General features: G+C 46.2%; 2 protein-coding genes across 4 annotated transcripts in view; one reads left to right on the top strand and one right to left on the bottom strand.

Moving 5' to 3' along the window:
* The window catches only part of TP53BP1 (tumor protein p53 binding protein 1), a 73,866-nt gene extending 59,237 nt beyond the window's left edge, over positions 1–14,629 (top strand). Inside the window, exons 19-28 of the mRNA XM_006093100.3 lie at positions 1,924–2,195; positions 2,799–2,948; positions 3,244–3,674; positions 6,363–6,554; positions 6,938–7,153; positions 8,549–8,764; positions 12,113–12,207; positions 12,890–13,089; positions 13,859–14,004; positions 14,405–14,629. Coding sequence (XP_006093162.1) covers positions 1,924–2,195; positions 2,799–2,948; positions 3,244–3,674; positions 6,363–6,554; positions 6,938–7,153; positions 8,549–8,764; positions 12,113–12,207; positions 12,890–13,089; positions 13,859–14,004; positions 14,405–14,592 — 2,106 coding nt within the window. The 3' untranslated portion in view covers positions 14,593–14,629. The remainder of the gene's footprint in view (positions 1–1,923; positions 2,196–2,798; positions 2,949–3,243; positions 3,675–6,362; positions 6,555–6,937; positions 7,154–8,548; positions 8,765–12,112; positions 12,208–12,889; positions 13,090–13,858; positions 14,005–14,404) is intronic.
* An 813-nt stretch (positions 14,630–15,442) lies between these two features.
* TUBGCP4 (tubulin gamma complex associated protein 4) overlaps positions 15,443–17,163 on the bottom strand; it is a 48,187-nt gene continuing 46,466 nt past the window's right edge. For all 3 annotated transcript variants that reach the window (XM_023757561.1, XM_023757563.1, XM_006093087.3), the window contains one exon: positions 15,443–16,439. In XM_023757561.1, the coding sequence (XP_023613329.1) occupies positions 16,427–16,439 (13 nt within the window). In that variant the 3' untranslated portion in view covers positions 15,443–16,426. The remainder of the gene's footprint in view (positions 16,440–17,163) is intronic.

The following is a 17,163-nucleotide window of genomic DNA, read 5'->3' as shown; positions in this document are numbered from 1 at the left end:
TTTCTGTTATTGACCCTAGTAACAGGTGGATGATGCAGAGTAGAAGAAAAGGTTCATGGTGGTCATTAGACCGGGAAAGTTGAGAGTTGCTGGATGGGTCATTTGATGGATGTAAGTCACAGAGAATGATGACAGAAGTAGGGGTGGGGAGGGAAGGGAGGTTATGTACCAGGAGCTGAGGTGTTCATGCATGAGAGGGAGTGATTGGAGGGTGTTGGTGAGTAACAAGGGGAAGGGAGAGGAAAGTTTAACAGAATGGCAAGTAGTGGTTTGGTAGGAGAGAGAGGTGGGGAAAGAGAAATGGTCTGTTAAAGGCAATGGGGAGCAAAGAGGCCTCTCATCTCCAAACTCTTGAATTGAGGCTTGGTTGAGAAAAAGCAGCCTCTGCTAGAGAGAGCTGCAGAGAATGTCAGGTCACTGGGGATGGCCAGGGTGCATTCATTGAGGCAGGAAATGGACAGGGTTGAGTGTTGGGTTAAATTTCAGGTGTCCTCGGGGAAGAGTTAGTAGGCATTTGCATCTGAGAGTTTGGAGCTGAGTGATCATTGTGTTGTGGACAGTCAGGTATGGGTCTGATGAGACTAGCCAGGGAAGGCATGGACGGGTGGGAAGAGGAATGGCCACAGAGTCTTGGGAAATACCAATTTTAAAGGAATAAACTGAGAAAGAGGAACCCAAATACAAACATAAATCGAAGTAGCCAAAGGGGTGAATGAAAGGAAGAGAAAATGACTTACAGATTCTAAAGGAGGACATATTTTCAAGAAGGGAATGGTCCAAAATATTTATTTAGTCAGCTCATAGCTTTATTTAAATGTGTGTTCATACTGTCTCCCAGAGAGATTGCAAACTCTCTGAGGGAAGAGTGTATCTTCTACATATATATATATTTAATCCTCACCCGAGGATTTTTTCCATTGATTTAGAGAGAGAGAGTGGAAAAGAGAGGGAAAGACAGAGAGAAATATCAATGTGAGAGAAACACATCGATTGGTTGCCTCCTGCATGAGCCCTGACCAGGGCCTCTGGGGAGGAGCCCGCAACCGAGGTACATGCCCTTGACCAGAATTGAACCTGGGACCCTTTGGTCCGCAGGCTGACACTATCCACTGAGCCAAATCGGCTAGGGCTATTTTTTGACAGTACAATAATGCACTAGAGCAGAAAGGCAGATGTGCAGCTCCTGTCAGTAATTTCTCAGTCCTGTGCCATGGGGGACATTGATGATTGGTTATAGAACCTTCTCCCATAAGCCTGGGAATTAGCCTTGGAAGGCTGCTTAAACTGGGCTCCAGGCAACCACTATCAGTCCATCAAAGTAGGCATGTGAGATAGTCATTTTGACATTCCTGTCCTCTAGATTTCTGAAAACTCATATATTTTGATTATCTTTTTTATCTTAATTTTTAAAATAGTATTGTTGAAAGGTAATATAAAACTCCTAATCTCAAAAAAACAGGTAATGCTTCCCACTGCTAATCACGTACCAGAACGGCTCCCAACCACTAATTTTCCTTCTCTGACTACTACCTCCTTCCTTACCTGCCTTTCAGACAGGGACTTACCTCTGTCCTCTGGGTAAGAAGCACTGCTGTTTCTTGGTAGCCAAAGGTTGTGAATTTGTCCAGTAAAAAGATAATTAACAGTTCAGGATAGAGGTCTCTTTTTTCCCACCTTTATTTTTTATATTTTTTATTGTGCTATAATGTATTCTCTGTAGAATGCGTAGATCTTATTCAGTTCAGTGGTTTTTAACAGTTATATGTAACCACTATTCTAAACAAATGTAGAACATTTCCATTATTCCTGATTTCCATCTTTCTGAATTGAAATTTCTTGCCATCTCTAGGATTTTCCATCCATCACATTAGCGTTATGTTATTGTGGTTTCTTTTAGCTTTTGTATCCATTTCTTCCTTGCAGGAGACTGAAGAGCCAGTTGTAGAGTGTCGGGAGTGTGAATCTGAAATTTCCCCTTCAAAGACTGGGGGCTCCTCAGGGGACCTGGGGGATATCAGCTCCTTTTCCTCCAAGGCGTCCAGCTTACTCCGCACCTCCAGTGGGACGAGCCTCTCAGCCATTCACAGCAGTGGCAGCTCAGGGCGAGGAGCCGGACCACTCAAAGGGAAAACCGGCGGGACAGAACCCGCAGATTTTGCCTTGCCCAGCTCCCGAGGAGGCCCAGGAAAACCGAGGTGCAGACAGGGTCCCCAGAGAGAGAGCCACAGCAGGGGCAGGGTTGCTGACATTTTAAATATCACAGAAAAAGGGGAGCAATGGGAAACCCCATCCTCCATCAGATAAATGGATTCCTTTTCTCCTCGTGCGTTCCTGTCCTATTTGGGGTTGGCTGGGAGGCAGACCTCCTTAGAAAAGGTGGAAACCAGGTGGTGGGACTTGGACAGCGCTGGCACGTGCTCCTGCCACCCCCATTTCCTGCAGCCTATGAGTGTTTCGATTGGGAGTACAGGAAGTTCGGGGTAGTGGCCCAACTTGACACATCCCCTCGCTTTTTGTTCCCTGGGCAGAGGTCCAGAGCCTGAAGTAGAAGAGAAGGCAGGCCAGAAACGGGCTGTTTTTGAGGGCAGCAGTAGGAAGCTGTGTCGGGAATAGACGTGCGAGGAGGAGGATTCCTGTACTTGTCCACATTCCCACTCCCCAGCTGGTACTTTGGTGGCGGGTATGGACCAGCTTCCTGCTGCCCTGGAGGCCTGGCATGTAGTCTGAGGGCCGAGGGGAGCTTTGGGGAAAGGATTCAGTAGCAGGTGCCATCAGACTAACCTGTCTTCATTCTCTAGTCCTAGAAAAGGGGTCAGTCAGACAGGGGCGCCAGTGTGTGAGGAGGATGGTGATGCAGGCCTTGGCATCAGACAGGGAGGGAAGGCTCCAGTCACGCCTCGTGGGCGCGGGCGAAGGGGCCGCCCGCCTTCTCGGACCACTGGAACCAGGTACCCGGGTAGTGTGAGATACACTTAGTCTATGACTTGTTTAGAAAAAAAGGGCAAAGAGAGAAGAGAGGGGATCAGAGAGTACGTGGGGTGTCAGGAGGGAGAAGAGGGACCCACACTGACTGGGGAGTGGGCAGGGATCAGAGTGAGGCCCTGAGAGAGCAGGCTTATGCCTGTGATGGGTTATCAAAGAATGGGCTGAAGAGACCCATGGACGAAGGAGTGGGAAGATTGCTAGTCAAGTATTCTCTCTTCTTATTCTCACTGCCTTCTCCTATCTCTTATTTCTTATTAGAGAAACAGCTGTGCCTGGCCCGTTGGGCATAGAGGACATTTCGCCCAGCATGTCGCCAGATGACAAGTCCTTCACCCGTATCGCGCCCCGAGTGCCAGACTCCACCAAACGCGTGGACACGGGTGCTGGTGCTTCACGCCGAAGTGACTCTCCAGAGATTCCTTTCCAGGCTGCTGCTGGCCCTTCTGATGGCTTAGATGCTTCCTCTCCAGGCAATAGCTTTGTAGGGCTCCGTGTTGTGGCCAAGTGGTCATCCAATGGCTATTTCTACTCTGGGAAAATCACACAAGATGTCGGAGCTGGGAAGTATAAATTGCTCTTTGATGACGGGTACGAGTGTGATGTGTTGGGCAAAGACATTCTGCTGTGTGACCCCATCCCGTTGGATACGGAGGTGACGGCCCTCTCGGAGGATGAGTATTTCAGTGCAGGTAATAAAAGAAGCCTCTGCAGAGATTACTGCTCTGGGCAGTCCTCTCCTGCCAGAAATTCTGTTCTTGCAGCACTGGTTAATTGCACCATTGGCTTTTTTGTTGTTCTCCGTTGCTTATTTTTGAATAAACTTGTTATTTTGGAATAATTCTGTATCTACAGAAAATTTGCAAAGCACAGGGTACTGATAGTACAGAGTTCCCATATATTTCTCACCCCTTTTTCAACTTTCTCTTAAGTTAGCATTTGTCAAAACTAAGAAACCAACCTTGGCTTATTACTATCAACTAAATTGCAGACTGTATTTGGGTTTCGCCAGCTTTTCCACGTCCCTGTCTGTTTGGGGATCCCGTCCGGGATGAGCACCACATTGCATTGGGTCCTCCGTGTCCTGCGATCGCCTCTCAGCTGTGACAGTGTCGGAATCTTTTCTTGTTTTTTATGACCTTGACAGTTTTGAGGAGTACCGGTCAGGTATTTTGTAGAAGATTTGGGTTTGGGTTTGTCTTATGTTTTTTTCCTGATTAGCTTGGAGTTTGGGTTTTTTAAAAGAACGCTGCAGAGGTGAAGTTCCCTGTTCATCACATCACATGGGGGAGGTGGGTGCGTGACCACCACAGGCCGTCAGTGGTGCCTTAACCTTCAGCACTGGGCTCAGGTGGTATTTGCAGGTTCCTCCACCGTGAAGTTAGTGCTTCTCCCTTTCCGTTCTCTGTTCTCTCACCGGTGACTTTTAAACTTACTGCCCGCCTTGCTGGGAACCTAGTAGGTGAGTGTGGCAAATACATTGAGATGCTTTTGCTGAAGAAGAAGTTTTTAGTGCCTGCACACCCACCACTTGCTTTCTGGTTTGGACAAGGTGCCTTTTTATTTTCAAGTGGCCAGTCCCTGTACTGGTGACAGTGAGAGATTTATATTTGTTATGAGTTTCGTGTGCCAGTTCTTTGAATATCTTACCTCTTTTCTGTGAACTAAGTTGGAGATACATGTTGTATTGACTTTGTCATTTGAAATCATCCTTTCTGGGGATTTTTGGGAACATGAATTGGGATATAATAGGCAAAAATGCCCCCGACTGAAATCCCTCCAGACTCTTGTGGTTCGCACTCCTGCGTAGTTGGTGTTTGCCCCTTCAGTGTTAAATGGGCCACTTCGCCTTCGAGTTCTGGCTGACACTTAGCTCTGTGTGCATCAGTTCGTAGCACATGGGCTGAGGTCTTTTTTGACCTGTGACTTACAGTTTGTATCAGATGCATTCCTTCTTCTTTCAGGTGTAAAGCCACTCTTGGAGCCCACGTAAGATAGAGGCGCTTCTGTGTCAGAGTGAATTATGGATCAAGGGTGGGGGTTCTGTGTCCCATTTATTGAGGCTGTGCATAATGTCAGCACTGGACAGCTGCTAGTTCTAGCTCTTCATTCGTGTGAAGTATATTGTTGGCCTTGGACTTCTTTCTGCTTTTGAGGGGATCTTTGTGATTTATGTGGTGATAGATATAAGCCAGGAGATGAACAGGCAGGAGAGAGAGAGTGATTCTGTGGCACACATAAAGAGAGAACCACGGCCTGTTATCTCCTCTGTACTAATATTTTTTTCCTTGTGGCTTAGGTTCTGGGTTTCTTTTAGTCATTCATTCAAGCATAGGCTAGCGAAGAGAACAAATGGAACTTTCTGTTTGTGGGAATGAAAAACTGTTTATATTAATGCCCTGGTTTTATATATGTGTTGTGTTGTGTTTGTGTGTGTGTGTGTGTATGTATAAATTATTTATTGCTTGATAGAGGGGAGGGAGTGTTATCTCTTTCACAGGATTGGAAATGGATCTTGCCAAAGATTACGCACTTAGTGGTTGCAGAATTGGGCCTAGGTGCAGGTCCCCTCAATTCTAGCCCAGTTTCCTTTATACCCCACATTGCTTTTCTAACTAACCTAAAGGCCTTACCTTTAAGTTCTGAATCAGAGCAAGAGCAGGAAAGTAGATAATCGGGAAGTAAGATTAGGCAGGATTTATTTTTTTCTTTGTTCTATCTTTATTTTGATTTTGCTACACAGACATAAACACATAGACACATGCTCTCTCTCTTAGAGTGATGTCATCTTTCACCTATAGCTTAAGAATTATTACTCAGCCTTGAAAGAAGCCAAGAATTAGTAGGCTATAATGGGATAATTAAGAAACCACATGCCATTTCATTTCAAACACCATTTAAACACCTACAAACCATGAAGGCAGGCTTTAGGAAGATTTAATTTATCTTCACCTGAGGACATGTTTTTCCACTAGAGAGAGAGAGGAAGGGAGAGGGAGAGAGAGAAACATTAATGTGAGAGAGAAACACCGATCTGTTGCCTCCTGTATGTGCCCTGACCAGGGATTGAACCCACCACCCTTTGGTGCACGGGACGATGCTCCAACTAAATGAGCCTCACCAGGGCTAGGAAGCTTTATTTCATAACTAAAGGGTTCCTTCTGCTGGGAAACTTTCCACGTCCCGATGTCAGGGTCCTAGCTACATATGTCCTAAGTGGTGGGATCTGAGATTGACAACGGGGATTTTGTTAAAGCGTAACTTCAGCCCACTGTTGGATCACCTGATTCCCGTACTTAGCCTGTTCTGCAAAGCAAAGCCTTTGTGAGGGGTGCTGGGCAGCCGAAAACAACAGCCAGCTTCATGTTTTCCTCACCCAGGCGTGGTGAAAGGGCACAGGAAGGAGTCTGGAGAGCTGTACTACAGCATTGAGAAAGAAGGCCAGAGGAAGTGGTACAAGCGCATGGCTGTCATCCTGTCCTTGGAGCAAGGAAACAGACTGAGGGAGCAGTATGGCCTCGGCCCTTACGAGGCCGTGACGCCGCTCACCAAGGCAGCAGATATCAGCTTAGGTGAGACCTGTGCCTCTGGGCTCCTGTGTGTGGGAGGAGTGGCTTCTGGAGCATCCAGCAATCTCCCATAGGCCTTACTGTCCCCTGTGGCTGATGCGATGGCCCGAGCCGTCCTTTTCTGGAGCCACTGCCTGTCTTTATTTCCGCCCCAGGACCGAATGGTCAGTCGTCAGGTTGTGCTGGCTCCCCAGTTCTGTTGGGGAACACACACGTGTCAGTCATGGCAGAGATGGAAACAGGAAGGATGGTGGCCTTGAAAGGCCTCTGCCCCGGGGGAGGCTGGTGAAAGGTCACGGCGGTGTCTGAGTCAGGCTCTGCCCATCTTCTTGGAGTTCAGGCCTTAGATGGAGAAGTTGACCGACCTTTGGCTTATCCTGTCACAGATAATTTGGTGGAAGGGAAACGGAAACGGCGCAGCAACATCAGCTCCCCAGCCACCCACACTGCCTCCAGCAGCAGCAGCACGACCCCGACCCGGAAGGTCACGGAAAGCCCGCGTGCCTCCGCCGGAGCTGTCTCGGGCAAAAGGAAACTCATCACCTCTGAAGAGGACCGGTCCCCTGCCAAGCGAGGCCGGAAGTCTGCCGCTGTGAAACCTGGTGAGGCTCCCCGGCCTCCTCCCTCAGACCGTGGCCCAGTGCCAGGCCAGCTGCTGCAGAGAGGGAGCTGGATGGGAGGCACTGTCTCCTCTGTCCTGGCTCCAGAGTTGGAGGCCCTCACCAGCCCACGGGTGCCACTCAGACAGCTTTCTGCATCCCCTCCCCCACTTCCCAGCAGAGTGCAGTGGGGGTGGATAGAGACAGTCTTGATCGGAAACATCCGTTGACTTCTCTGTAGGTTCTGGGAGGGAAAGGAGAAATACTGAGTTTTAAGCAGATTCAAAATAGGTGACATTTCACCTCTTCAAAAAGGTGGACATCAGTCTTCGGTCTGATCTCTTCCTTTCCCAGCACCATCTTCTACCTCTGGCAGCTGCTCCCTTCTCACCTTCAGGCCCTCAGGCCTGCATCTCCCCTCTCCCGACGGTCCCTGACAACCCGCTTCAGCCCTTCATGCTTCTTATTGACAGAGTTCACCCAGCTGCTGCTGACTGAGCCTCTGCTGGGAGGCAGCCCAGCCTCTGGGCTGCGGGAGGCAGAGGTCCAGGCCTCAGCGCCTGCCCGGAGGGAGCTCAGTCCGCAGAGGAGGAAGTTGATGGTGGGTTCATGGTCCTGGCAGCAGAGCTGCTTTTGCTTCCTGTGTATTTGAGTCTGTTAACACCTCTGCTGAGCTTCAGGGTGTGTGAAGCAGGGGTGCAGTGCTGCATACATATCACCTCATAGCATCCCCATGGGGGACAGGCGCTAGCGTTCCCCTTCCAGTTAAAGCACCTGAGGCACAGAAGTCTTCCGAGGTGATCCAGAGTTCAGACGCAGGCCAGCTGGCTTTGAAGTCCAGGCTCATACGTGCTCCGTCACCCTGTGCTCTTGCTGCTGGTTTTATTTTAGGGAGGCATGACCTGTCTGTCATCTTAGCCTCCTAATGAGCCTACGATTCAGCTTCTCCAAGTCAGGTACTCATTTTCTTCAAGGATTTATTGGGTGCACTCGGAGCATGGGTGTTCCGGGAGTCCTGCACTGGCTGGGTCACTTCCCTCCCCCCAGGTGTTGGAAACTGGCACAGTTGAAACAGGCTGTTTTGATGTGGCTCCATCAACGTGTAAAAAATACATTCACTACCAAGTATTCTATGCACCATTTTGGTGATGTCAGGGTTTATCTTTTGGGGACATTTCTTGGTAATAAAAAAGTGGATTCATTTATGAAAACAATGTATACATTGTCACGACTGTGTAAAATATATAAGTAAGTTTTGCGCGCTGAGTTTTGTTCTAGGTTGTTGGCCATAGGAATGAATGGTTTTTGGTGAAAAGTCCATCAGGGCATTCCTACCCACCGGTCATGCCCTGGCCACGGTTTGTATCCATCTGGTAACTCTGCCTCTGTCTCTCGCAGGTGCGGTGGGGGCAGGAGAGTTCGTGAGCCCCTGTGAGAGTGGAGACAACATGGGGGAGCCCTCCACCCTGGACGAGCACAGAGGGCCTTTGCCTCTCAACAAGACCTTGTTCCTAGGCTATGCCTTTCTCCTTACCATGGCCACCACAAGCGACAAGCTGGCCAGTCGCTCCAAACTGCCAGACGGTCCTTCAGGAAGCAGTGAGGAAGAGGAAGGTAAGGCCCTAGGGAGACCTGGGGGCTCTGCCGCCTGCACCTCCTCATTTCCATTCACGTTATGTGCCTGGTGGTCCCCGGCCGTCTGTAGAGGAGGCAGGACAATTGGCACCTGGGGTCTTGGTCAGGAAAAATTAATATAGCCCTGATTCTTGGTTTATAGACTATTTTCACAAAATTCTCCTTAGTAAGTGGGTTCTCAAAACAATTCCTGTTAGGCAGATGGGAGATAGATCTTTTCATCTGTTTCACAGATGAGGAAACAAGCTTGGAGGTTAAATAACTGCTTTCTGTCCACGATAATGGTAGGTTTGGGACTAGAACCCAGTGTTCATTCTACCCACTAGTCATCCAAGACAGGCTTCTGGATCCCCATGTGTTCTAGGGCCAATTGCCCGAGGAAACCCACATGGGGGCAAGTTCATTCTCTTGAGGTCTGTGTAAGACTGGGAATATGGGGTGCCCAGGGCCCCGGGTGACTTCAGAGAAACTGCTTCTAGGCCTTTCAACTCCTCTTCCTCTTCAACCTTAAACTAAATCAGTACGTTGTATTTCTGTGTTGTCTGCTACTTAGGGTTGGAGTGAAGGCTTCAGTGGGGAGAGGTAAAGTTATTTCAACTGTCTGTGTGTGATCTAGGAGAGGAAATGGACAGGTACAAATGTATATAACTTAATGTAAGTAATTGGCGGCAGTATCCAAATGTAGCTGTGAAAGCTCAAGGTCCAAGTGGAATGATGTTTTCTAAAGGTTCAAGTTCTGGCTAATGTTGAGTCTTAGAAAAGGGAATCAAATTAGGGAACCTGGTGATGGTGAGATAGCACCACTGCAGGTTTGTGATGGTTGGTAGTTCAGGTGTGCGGGTGACTCTTTCCTAATTAACCAAAACTGTGTCTTAGCAACTGCAGCCGCGTGGGGCTCTGCACAGGGACGTGGGAAGGGTGGTCAGGAAGTTGCATTTAAGGTTTATGCTCTGGAAGGTGCTTAAACAGAGTCATCAGTGTATAGGCTGTAGGGTGTGGGAGTTTCAAGGTTAAGTATATACTAAGCCTCGTTTGTCAGACAGAAGTCAGGTAGGTACAATGGGAGATAAGGTGTGTGAGGACTTTCCTAGCCAAGAATGTGGTTTTACTTGGATCATAGTCCCTTGAGGATTCTGAGAAGAGGTTTGTCATGGCATCAAAAGTGTTTGTGGTCTTGCTTTATTTTGCTTTCACAATATTACTGGACTTTAGTCTTTATTCTCCAACACACTCATCAACCCTTCCCTGGACCAGGACTTCACAAGGCAGCTTTGTAGATGTTTTATTTGTTGGTATGTCATGGTCAAGAAAGCTAGTTTTGGTATGAATTGTGACTGTCCAGTTCCTTAAAAACCTGTGAGATCTTATAAACTCAACCCATAAAAACCCCTTCTATTCTCCCTTGCTGGGACAGCAAATGTTTTTAATCCCATCCTGTAACCAGGAGTGAGGAGAGGGAGGCCTTGTGTAAATGAGGAGGAATTTGGACAGTTTTTTAGAGGGATCGCCAGGTTTCTCATGGAAATTGTGGTCATGGTGAAAATGTCTGCTTTATGTTGCTCTTTCATCCTTGGACATTCCCCCACCTGTACCAAAACCCTTGATCTTTTTGGCATAACAGAATGTCTAGAGGTTCCTCAATCTCAAGAAGCCTAGAGACACCTGCACTAAAACAACCCTCTGTAGTTTTCAAAAAACTATGTGATATGTTTTGCAAATAAATGGGAATCTCTTTGATGCCAGGAGCTCAGTAAAATATTTGAATTTAACTTGAGACATTTATTAAATAGCTAAGAACATTGAACCCTGTCTTGGTAGGTGGCCCATCAGCCACAGGGAGTGACTCTGGAGTGGTTTTATTTAGTATCTTTATCCTTGATTTAAATGAGGGGATTAAAAACCTATTCATTTTAGCCTCTGGTTGGGCAGGGTCACTTAAATCCAAACGAATTCAGAAACATTAGAAAAATGGACTGCCTAGACCTAGGTAATATTTGACCACACAAATGCAAGGAAATACGAATGGTAATTAAACAGGACAAGGCTAGACACAGTGCTGGGTTAAGCAGACGTAAAACAGAAGTCCTGAGAAAAGTAAAGGACCGCCGCGGGGACTCGGCAGTGGAGTGGTTGGCACTGAAAATGTGACATGATATATTCCGATGGGTCAAAGGACAGTGACAAAGCTGAGAAGTACTCCTTTTAGGATTTCCAGTTTTCTTTCATTTTGAGAAAAATGTGGAGAATGCTGAATCAAGAAAAGAGCAATAAAAGTGAATAGGCTGGCCAATCAGACCTACTCAAGGTGTAGAGGCCCGAGTTTGGGGAGCTCCAGCAGGCAGGGCGGGCACCTGAGGGGGAGCCATCGCTGCAGGGGTCTGCTGGGAAGGGAAATGGTCTTGGCATTGAACTTCTATGCATTTGGTTGGGTTTTTTATTTGTGATAAGTATGTTGGCACTTAATTTCACAGAAACCCGAATTAACTAAAATCTCTAATGTCTTGCTTTTTTCTTTTTTTTTAATGTGTTATTTATATATGAGAGGAGCAGATGACAAGAAAACAAGCTCAAATTAGATATTTGGTCAAAAGAAGCGATTTCTAATTGCCTAGGGTCATTACAACTTCAGCCTCATCTCTCATAACTTCTACTTCACCCTCAAGACTGTAGAGCAGTCATTGATGTTCAGTGTCCTGAGGTACTTCAAGATCATCAAAGGTAGATAGTTTTCAATAAAAAGGTTGAACAGGATTTTCGGCTAATCTTCACTTAATCTTTTAAATTTTAAAAACCCTACTTTGAGCATTCTGGTTCATCAGTGTTTTAGTGCACAAGGGGTAAAACAGCTGAAGGGAGAATTGGAAGGCTTTGTTATAAGAAGTGCTAACTAGCTGTTCTCCACAAAAGGCAGAATTAGGACAATGGGCGTAGTTTGAAGGAGACACAGGGTAGACATGAGGAAGAGCTTCCTGATGGTGAAGGTTCCTCACATTGGAACGTGTCACTATGGGAAGTGATTGCGTCCATTCCCCATGAACAGTCTGATGACTCTGTCTCGGTGCAGAAATGCTCGATGTTTGTAGGTCTGGGACCTACCTCCGTTCTCATCTTCCCTGCCCCTCCTGTTGTCCTTTTGGCAGCACTCTATGGGCCTCAAGACAGATCTCTTTCTGAGCCTTGGGGAAGCCCTTGAGCCGTCTTTGGGATATAGTGCTCTGGAGATAGCTGGGGAGGCAGAGGGGGCAGTAAGAGGCAGGCATAAAGTAGCAAATAAGAAACCACTAGTAGTAATTGTTATCTTGGTTGTCTGTTTGTTTTTATATATAGAATTTTTAGAAATTCCTCCTTTCAACAAGCAGTACACAGAATCCCAGCTTCGGGCAGGAGCTGGCTATATTCTCGAAGACTTCAATGAAGCTCAGGTGAGGAGTTTCTTTGTGAAGCTTCCCAGGGCGCAGTGATGGAGAGCCCACCTGCTGCACTGAGAAGAGGCCCAGGAGGGACAGTAGCCAGAGATTTCAGGAACTGGGAAACGGCCAAAAGGTTGTTGCATAAAATAGAATTTTTACTGTGTACAAGGAAGAGAAGTTAGAGTCTTGGGTTAATCTGTTGGGACAAAGCAGATTAAAATTTGTGTTTAATAGAAATCCTTGTTACAATGTTTCTGATCCTTTGCCTGAAATGCTGGATACATGGAGTTCGGTTGTCCCTTCAGGATTTAGGCCCCCAGAAAGCTGCAGGTGAGGCAAGGAGAGCCCCTGGGCCTGTCAGTGAGGAGAGACCTTGGGCAGGACAGGCTCAATCATAATTTGGATCCTTGAACAACATGGGGTTACAGGGGGCTGACCTTTCACGCAGGGGAAAACCTACATGTAACCAGTCGAATCCTCCCCCTGGATTCCCAAGAGCAGAGTTGACCTTTGAACACGGATTTGAACTGTGTGGGTCAATTGAAAAAATCCGTAAGTGGACCCATGCCATTCAAACCCATGTTGGTCAAGGGCAGCTGTATTGGGTGTTCGGATCTGTTCTCCGTGACATGGACTGTTTGGGGGCTTTGCATAGACATCACCAGACCCATCAGTTCTGCTCCTTTTCTTCCAGTGTAACACGGCTTACCAGTGTCTCCTGATTGCGGATCAGCACTGTCGAACCCGGAAGTACTTCCTGTGCCTTGCCAGTGGGATTCCTTGTGTGTCTCACGTCTGGGTCCATGACAGTTGCCATGCCAACCAGCTCCAGAATTACCGCAATTATCTGCTGCCAGCTGGGTACAGCCTTGAGGAGCAGAGAATTCTGGATTGGTGAGTATTTAAGAGCCCACCTAGAATGGTGGAAAGGAAGGCAACAGCTTCGGGAGGACAAGAATCTAGAGAGTAAATATTTCTAGAAACTGGAATGATCACACGATACATTACAGACTTTGAATAGGTTTGAGATTACTTAAGCAGTTCGCCTAGTTTACTTCCTTAGGGTACACTGTTTAGAGACCTTGTGAAAATGTGTGAGCACTTCCATGTCGGTTCAATATTCTCAACCTATAAGGTTAGAGGACTAAGTTTTAAGTAAGGCATTTAAAAATGTACTAGTAGGCTTAGGTCATAGCTGGTTTGGCTCAGTGGATAGAGCACTGGCCTGCAGACTAAAGGGTCCTCGATTTGATTCTGGTCAAGAGCACATACCCGGTTTGCGGGCTTGTTCCCCAGTGGGGGGCATGCAGGAGGCAGCCAATCAATGACTTTGTTTCATCATTGATGTTTCTGTCTCTCCTTCTCCCTTCCTTTCTGAAATCAATAAAATTAAAAAAAAAAAAAAAAAGTAGGCATAGGAGCATGATTTGGCTTATTCCTGGGCCCAGGACAAACATGGAAATGGAAGGGGTGGATTAGAAGACCACGATCCCAGAGAATACACATCGTTCACAGAAAGAGGGAAGGAGTGTGGTGCCCAGATGCAGGGGTTTCTAAAGCATCCAGATGTACCTCAGTCCCTTCGTAGAAGGGCTGTTGTTATTATCTATCATGCGAAGACTCCTTCCAATTCCAAGGTGCTGTGTCTCTGCCTCCTTCATAGGCAACCCCGAGAAAACCCTTTCCAGAATCTGAAGGTACTCCTGGTTTCAGACCAACAGCAGAACTTCCTGGAGCTCTGGTCTGAGATCCTCATGACCGGGGGGGCAGCCTCTGTGAAGCAGCACCATTCAAGTGCCCACAACAAAGGTACCTGGAAAGAATGTGTGTGTGGTTGTTGCTCCAAGGATATCCTTAGACCCATAGCAATGAAGCCTTGTGGTCTGTCTCAGTCCTGATGATAGCTACACGGGTAAGGTTAACCTGAGAGAAGCAAAGCACCACCTTCAAGGGGTGAGCCAACATGATTGAAGCACTGGGCTGTGCGTGCTCCGATTGGTGTCCAGTGGTGCATTTGCTAAACATTTCTGTAAGGTCTGCATTCAGGGATAACTTCACATTTGGTTGTGATCAGTTGCACGCTGTGTTTGACATACAGGGTTTTAGTTTGGGCAGAGTGGGATGTACGGGCTAGAAGGCACATCTGGCTTTTTAATGGAGGGTTATATTGAGTCTCCTTTCCTTGTTCACCTTCCCCTGCTTCCCGCAGATATCGCTTTAGGGGTCTTTGACGTGGTGGTGACGGACCCCTCGTGCCCGGCCTCGGTGCTGAAGTGTGCGGAGGCATTGCAGCTGCCGGTGGTGTCACAAGAGTGGGTGATCCAGTGCCTCATTGTGGGGGAGAGAATTGGATTCAAGCAGCATCCAAAATATAAACACGATTATATTTCTCACTAAGGATACTTGGTCTTACTGGTTTTATTCCTTGCTGTTGTGGAGATTGTGTTTTAACAAGGTTTTAAATGTGTCTTGTGTGTAATTGGATTCTTTGCATGGATCTTGTATATAGTTTTATTTGCTGGACTTTTATGATAAAATAAATGTTGAATCTCTTTGGTTGTAGTAACTGGGATTTCTTCATCCACTTCTTTGAGCTTAATCTCAGAAGAAGCAGTAAGACAAACAGTACCTTCTCTGTGGTTTTCAATAAGCTTGTTCACTGTAGGAGGACAGCCAGGCAAGGAAAATAGCAAGGAGTGACTTTTAAAGTTTTCTGTAGCTTCACTGTCAAAAGGTCATCCTGGGATGTCTAAAATTCACTATATCTAAAAAATAAATTTTACAGTAGGTCCAGGTTAATAGTTGTGCCAAAAGTTGAGTGAAATTCAGCATAGTTCTGAGTTTCCTGGCAATTAAAAAATATCTGTCTTCTTAGAGTTGCACTCACCAAACTGACCTGTGGGTACTGTGTTCTCAGAGCTAAAAGGCAAAAGGACCAATCGGTGTGAATGAGCAGTGACTTTCTACAGGGATCAACACGAGAAACAGTGACAACAACTTGGAAACGTTATAGGTACTAGTCACAGGTACTAAATTTCATTACTATCGTCACAGATGCTGGAGGTTGTTCCTTCCCTACCCGGAGCATCATCCCTGTTGATATCTTCGATCTGTAAAACAGGGGCCAAAACTATTTTTTCTGCCAAATAGTAAACATTTTAGGTTTTGTGGGCCATTTCGTGTGTCACAGCTACTCACCTTTGCCATGATGGCATGAAAGCAACCACAGACCATGGGTAAACGAATGGAGAGGGTGTGTAACAGTAAAGCTTTATTTATAAAAACAGGCGGCAGGCGATGGTCTGCTAGCCCCGGCTCCAGGGGCAGCAGTGGAAGAGGTCATCTCTAGCTGAAATGGCAGGGAATAAGGGTGGTAGAGTATGTGGTAGATGAAGATGTGAGGACCAGACTGAGTGGCTACAAACTGAGGCCAGAATACTGCATTCTTTTTTGGTTTAAAGGAAATTATTCGATGAATATTTATTTTCATTCACAATGATATAAATATTAGTGATTACTAGTGATGGTTGGGCTCCTAAAATGGGATAATTCTAATTTCAGTATGTGAAATCTAACAATTTGACCTCATTTTTTTTTAAGGAACTTTTTCTTTGTTAAACAATACTTTAAATACATTGTCAATAGCTAGTTTTGTCCTTTTACCAGTCTGAAATAATTGGAAGTTATTGGTAAAATTCTTCAGATTCACAGTTTTGAAAATCCTTAAGGATGGAACAGTCTCTCTTACCTGGTGCCTTCCTGGCTCAGTGGTAACATCCAGCAGCCGACCTATTTGTAAATATAATTCCTTTTTCACACTGGCCACAAATATTTCACTTTCTGATATGTGATTACTTACTGCTGTGTTTCTTGCAGCTTGAACAGTACTTAGGCACATAGTAGGTGCTCAGTAAATGAACTTATCTGACAAATGTCCTCAATGGAATGGATCTTGCATGGTCAGCAGAGGGAGAGTTGATGCCACATGTCCTCCTTTGTGGGCAAGTTCAGAACTCCCTAAAGGGGGCAGACCCTTCCCCAAGGGAACAAGGGAAGGATCTGTACTCTTGAATGTTCAGTAATCGCTTCTAGAGCAAAAGGCAGAGCCATCTCAGTAGTTTGCAGATATTTGGTGAGTGGCTAGAGAATGGGATATTGGTTTTGAGTCTTCTGTTAAAGGTGTAATGCAACGGGGATAGATTTGTTATTTTAGTTTGTGAACCAGAAATGTTCACATCCCGAAACTAGAAAAAAAGGAGAAAAAAGAAACACCTCATCAAACATGCTTTGCTAAGATTTTCTTCACAGAAATATGAATCAGGGTAAATTGTGATCTAGATAATGTCATCTTAAAACTCAAAGTTTCTCTGACTCCTGTTAAAATTGCTTAGGAAAATATGCTTGACATTTCAGAGAGAGAAAGGAGAATCAAGTGCTCTTTAAAATGGGACAGACCTGAGTGAGGCCAACAACCACTGCATCTCAGTATTAGATTTAAGAAGTTTAGAGTTAGCAGGGGCGATCCTCTGCTTGCACAGACTCGGAAGCTGCACAGCTAGTTAATGTCAGAACTGGGAACTGAACCCATGCTGCTCCCCAGCATGGCAATACACAACCTAGCCAAGAACTTAAAACCCTTCTCAGCCTAGTTTAGTCTTTTACTATGATGATGACTTTCACTGGGAAATATCCATTAAGATTATTAAAGATGATCAGACACAGCCCTCTCTCTCTCTGAGCCTTCGTTTCCTTGTTTATAAAATGAAGATATATGGATTAGAACAGGGGTGGGGAGCCTTTTTTCTGCCAAGGGCCATTTGGATATTTATATTATTTGTAAGCCAAACAAAATTATCAGCTTAAAAATTAGCCTGCTATATTTGGTCAAACATTTATCTCACGTCTAATGCCTTGGCAGGGCCAGACCAAATGACTTTGTGGGCCTTATACGGCCCACGGGCCAGACCT

This window comes from Myotis lucifugus, unplaced genomic scaffold (assembly GCF_000147115.1).
Source record: "Myotis lucifugus unplaced genomic scaffold, Myoluc2.0 scaffold_109, whole genome shotgun sequence".
Classification (NCBI taxonomy): Eukaryota; Metazoa; Chordata; class Mammalia; order Chiroptera; family Vespertilionidae; genus Myotis; species Myotis lucifugus.
This window is presented reverse-complemented; position numbering and strand designations above follow the sequence as displayed.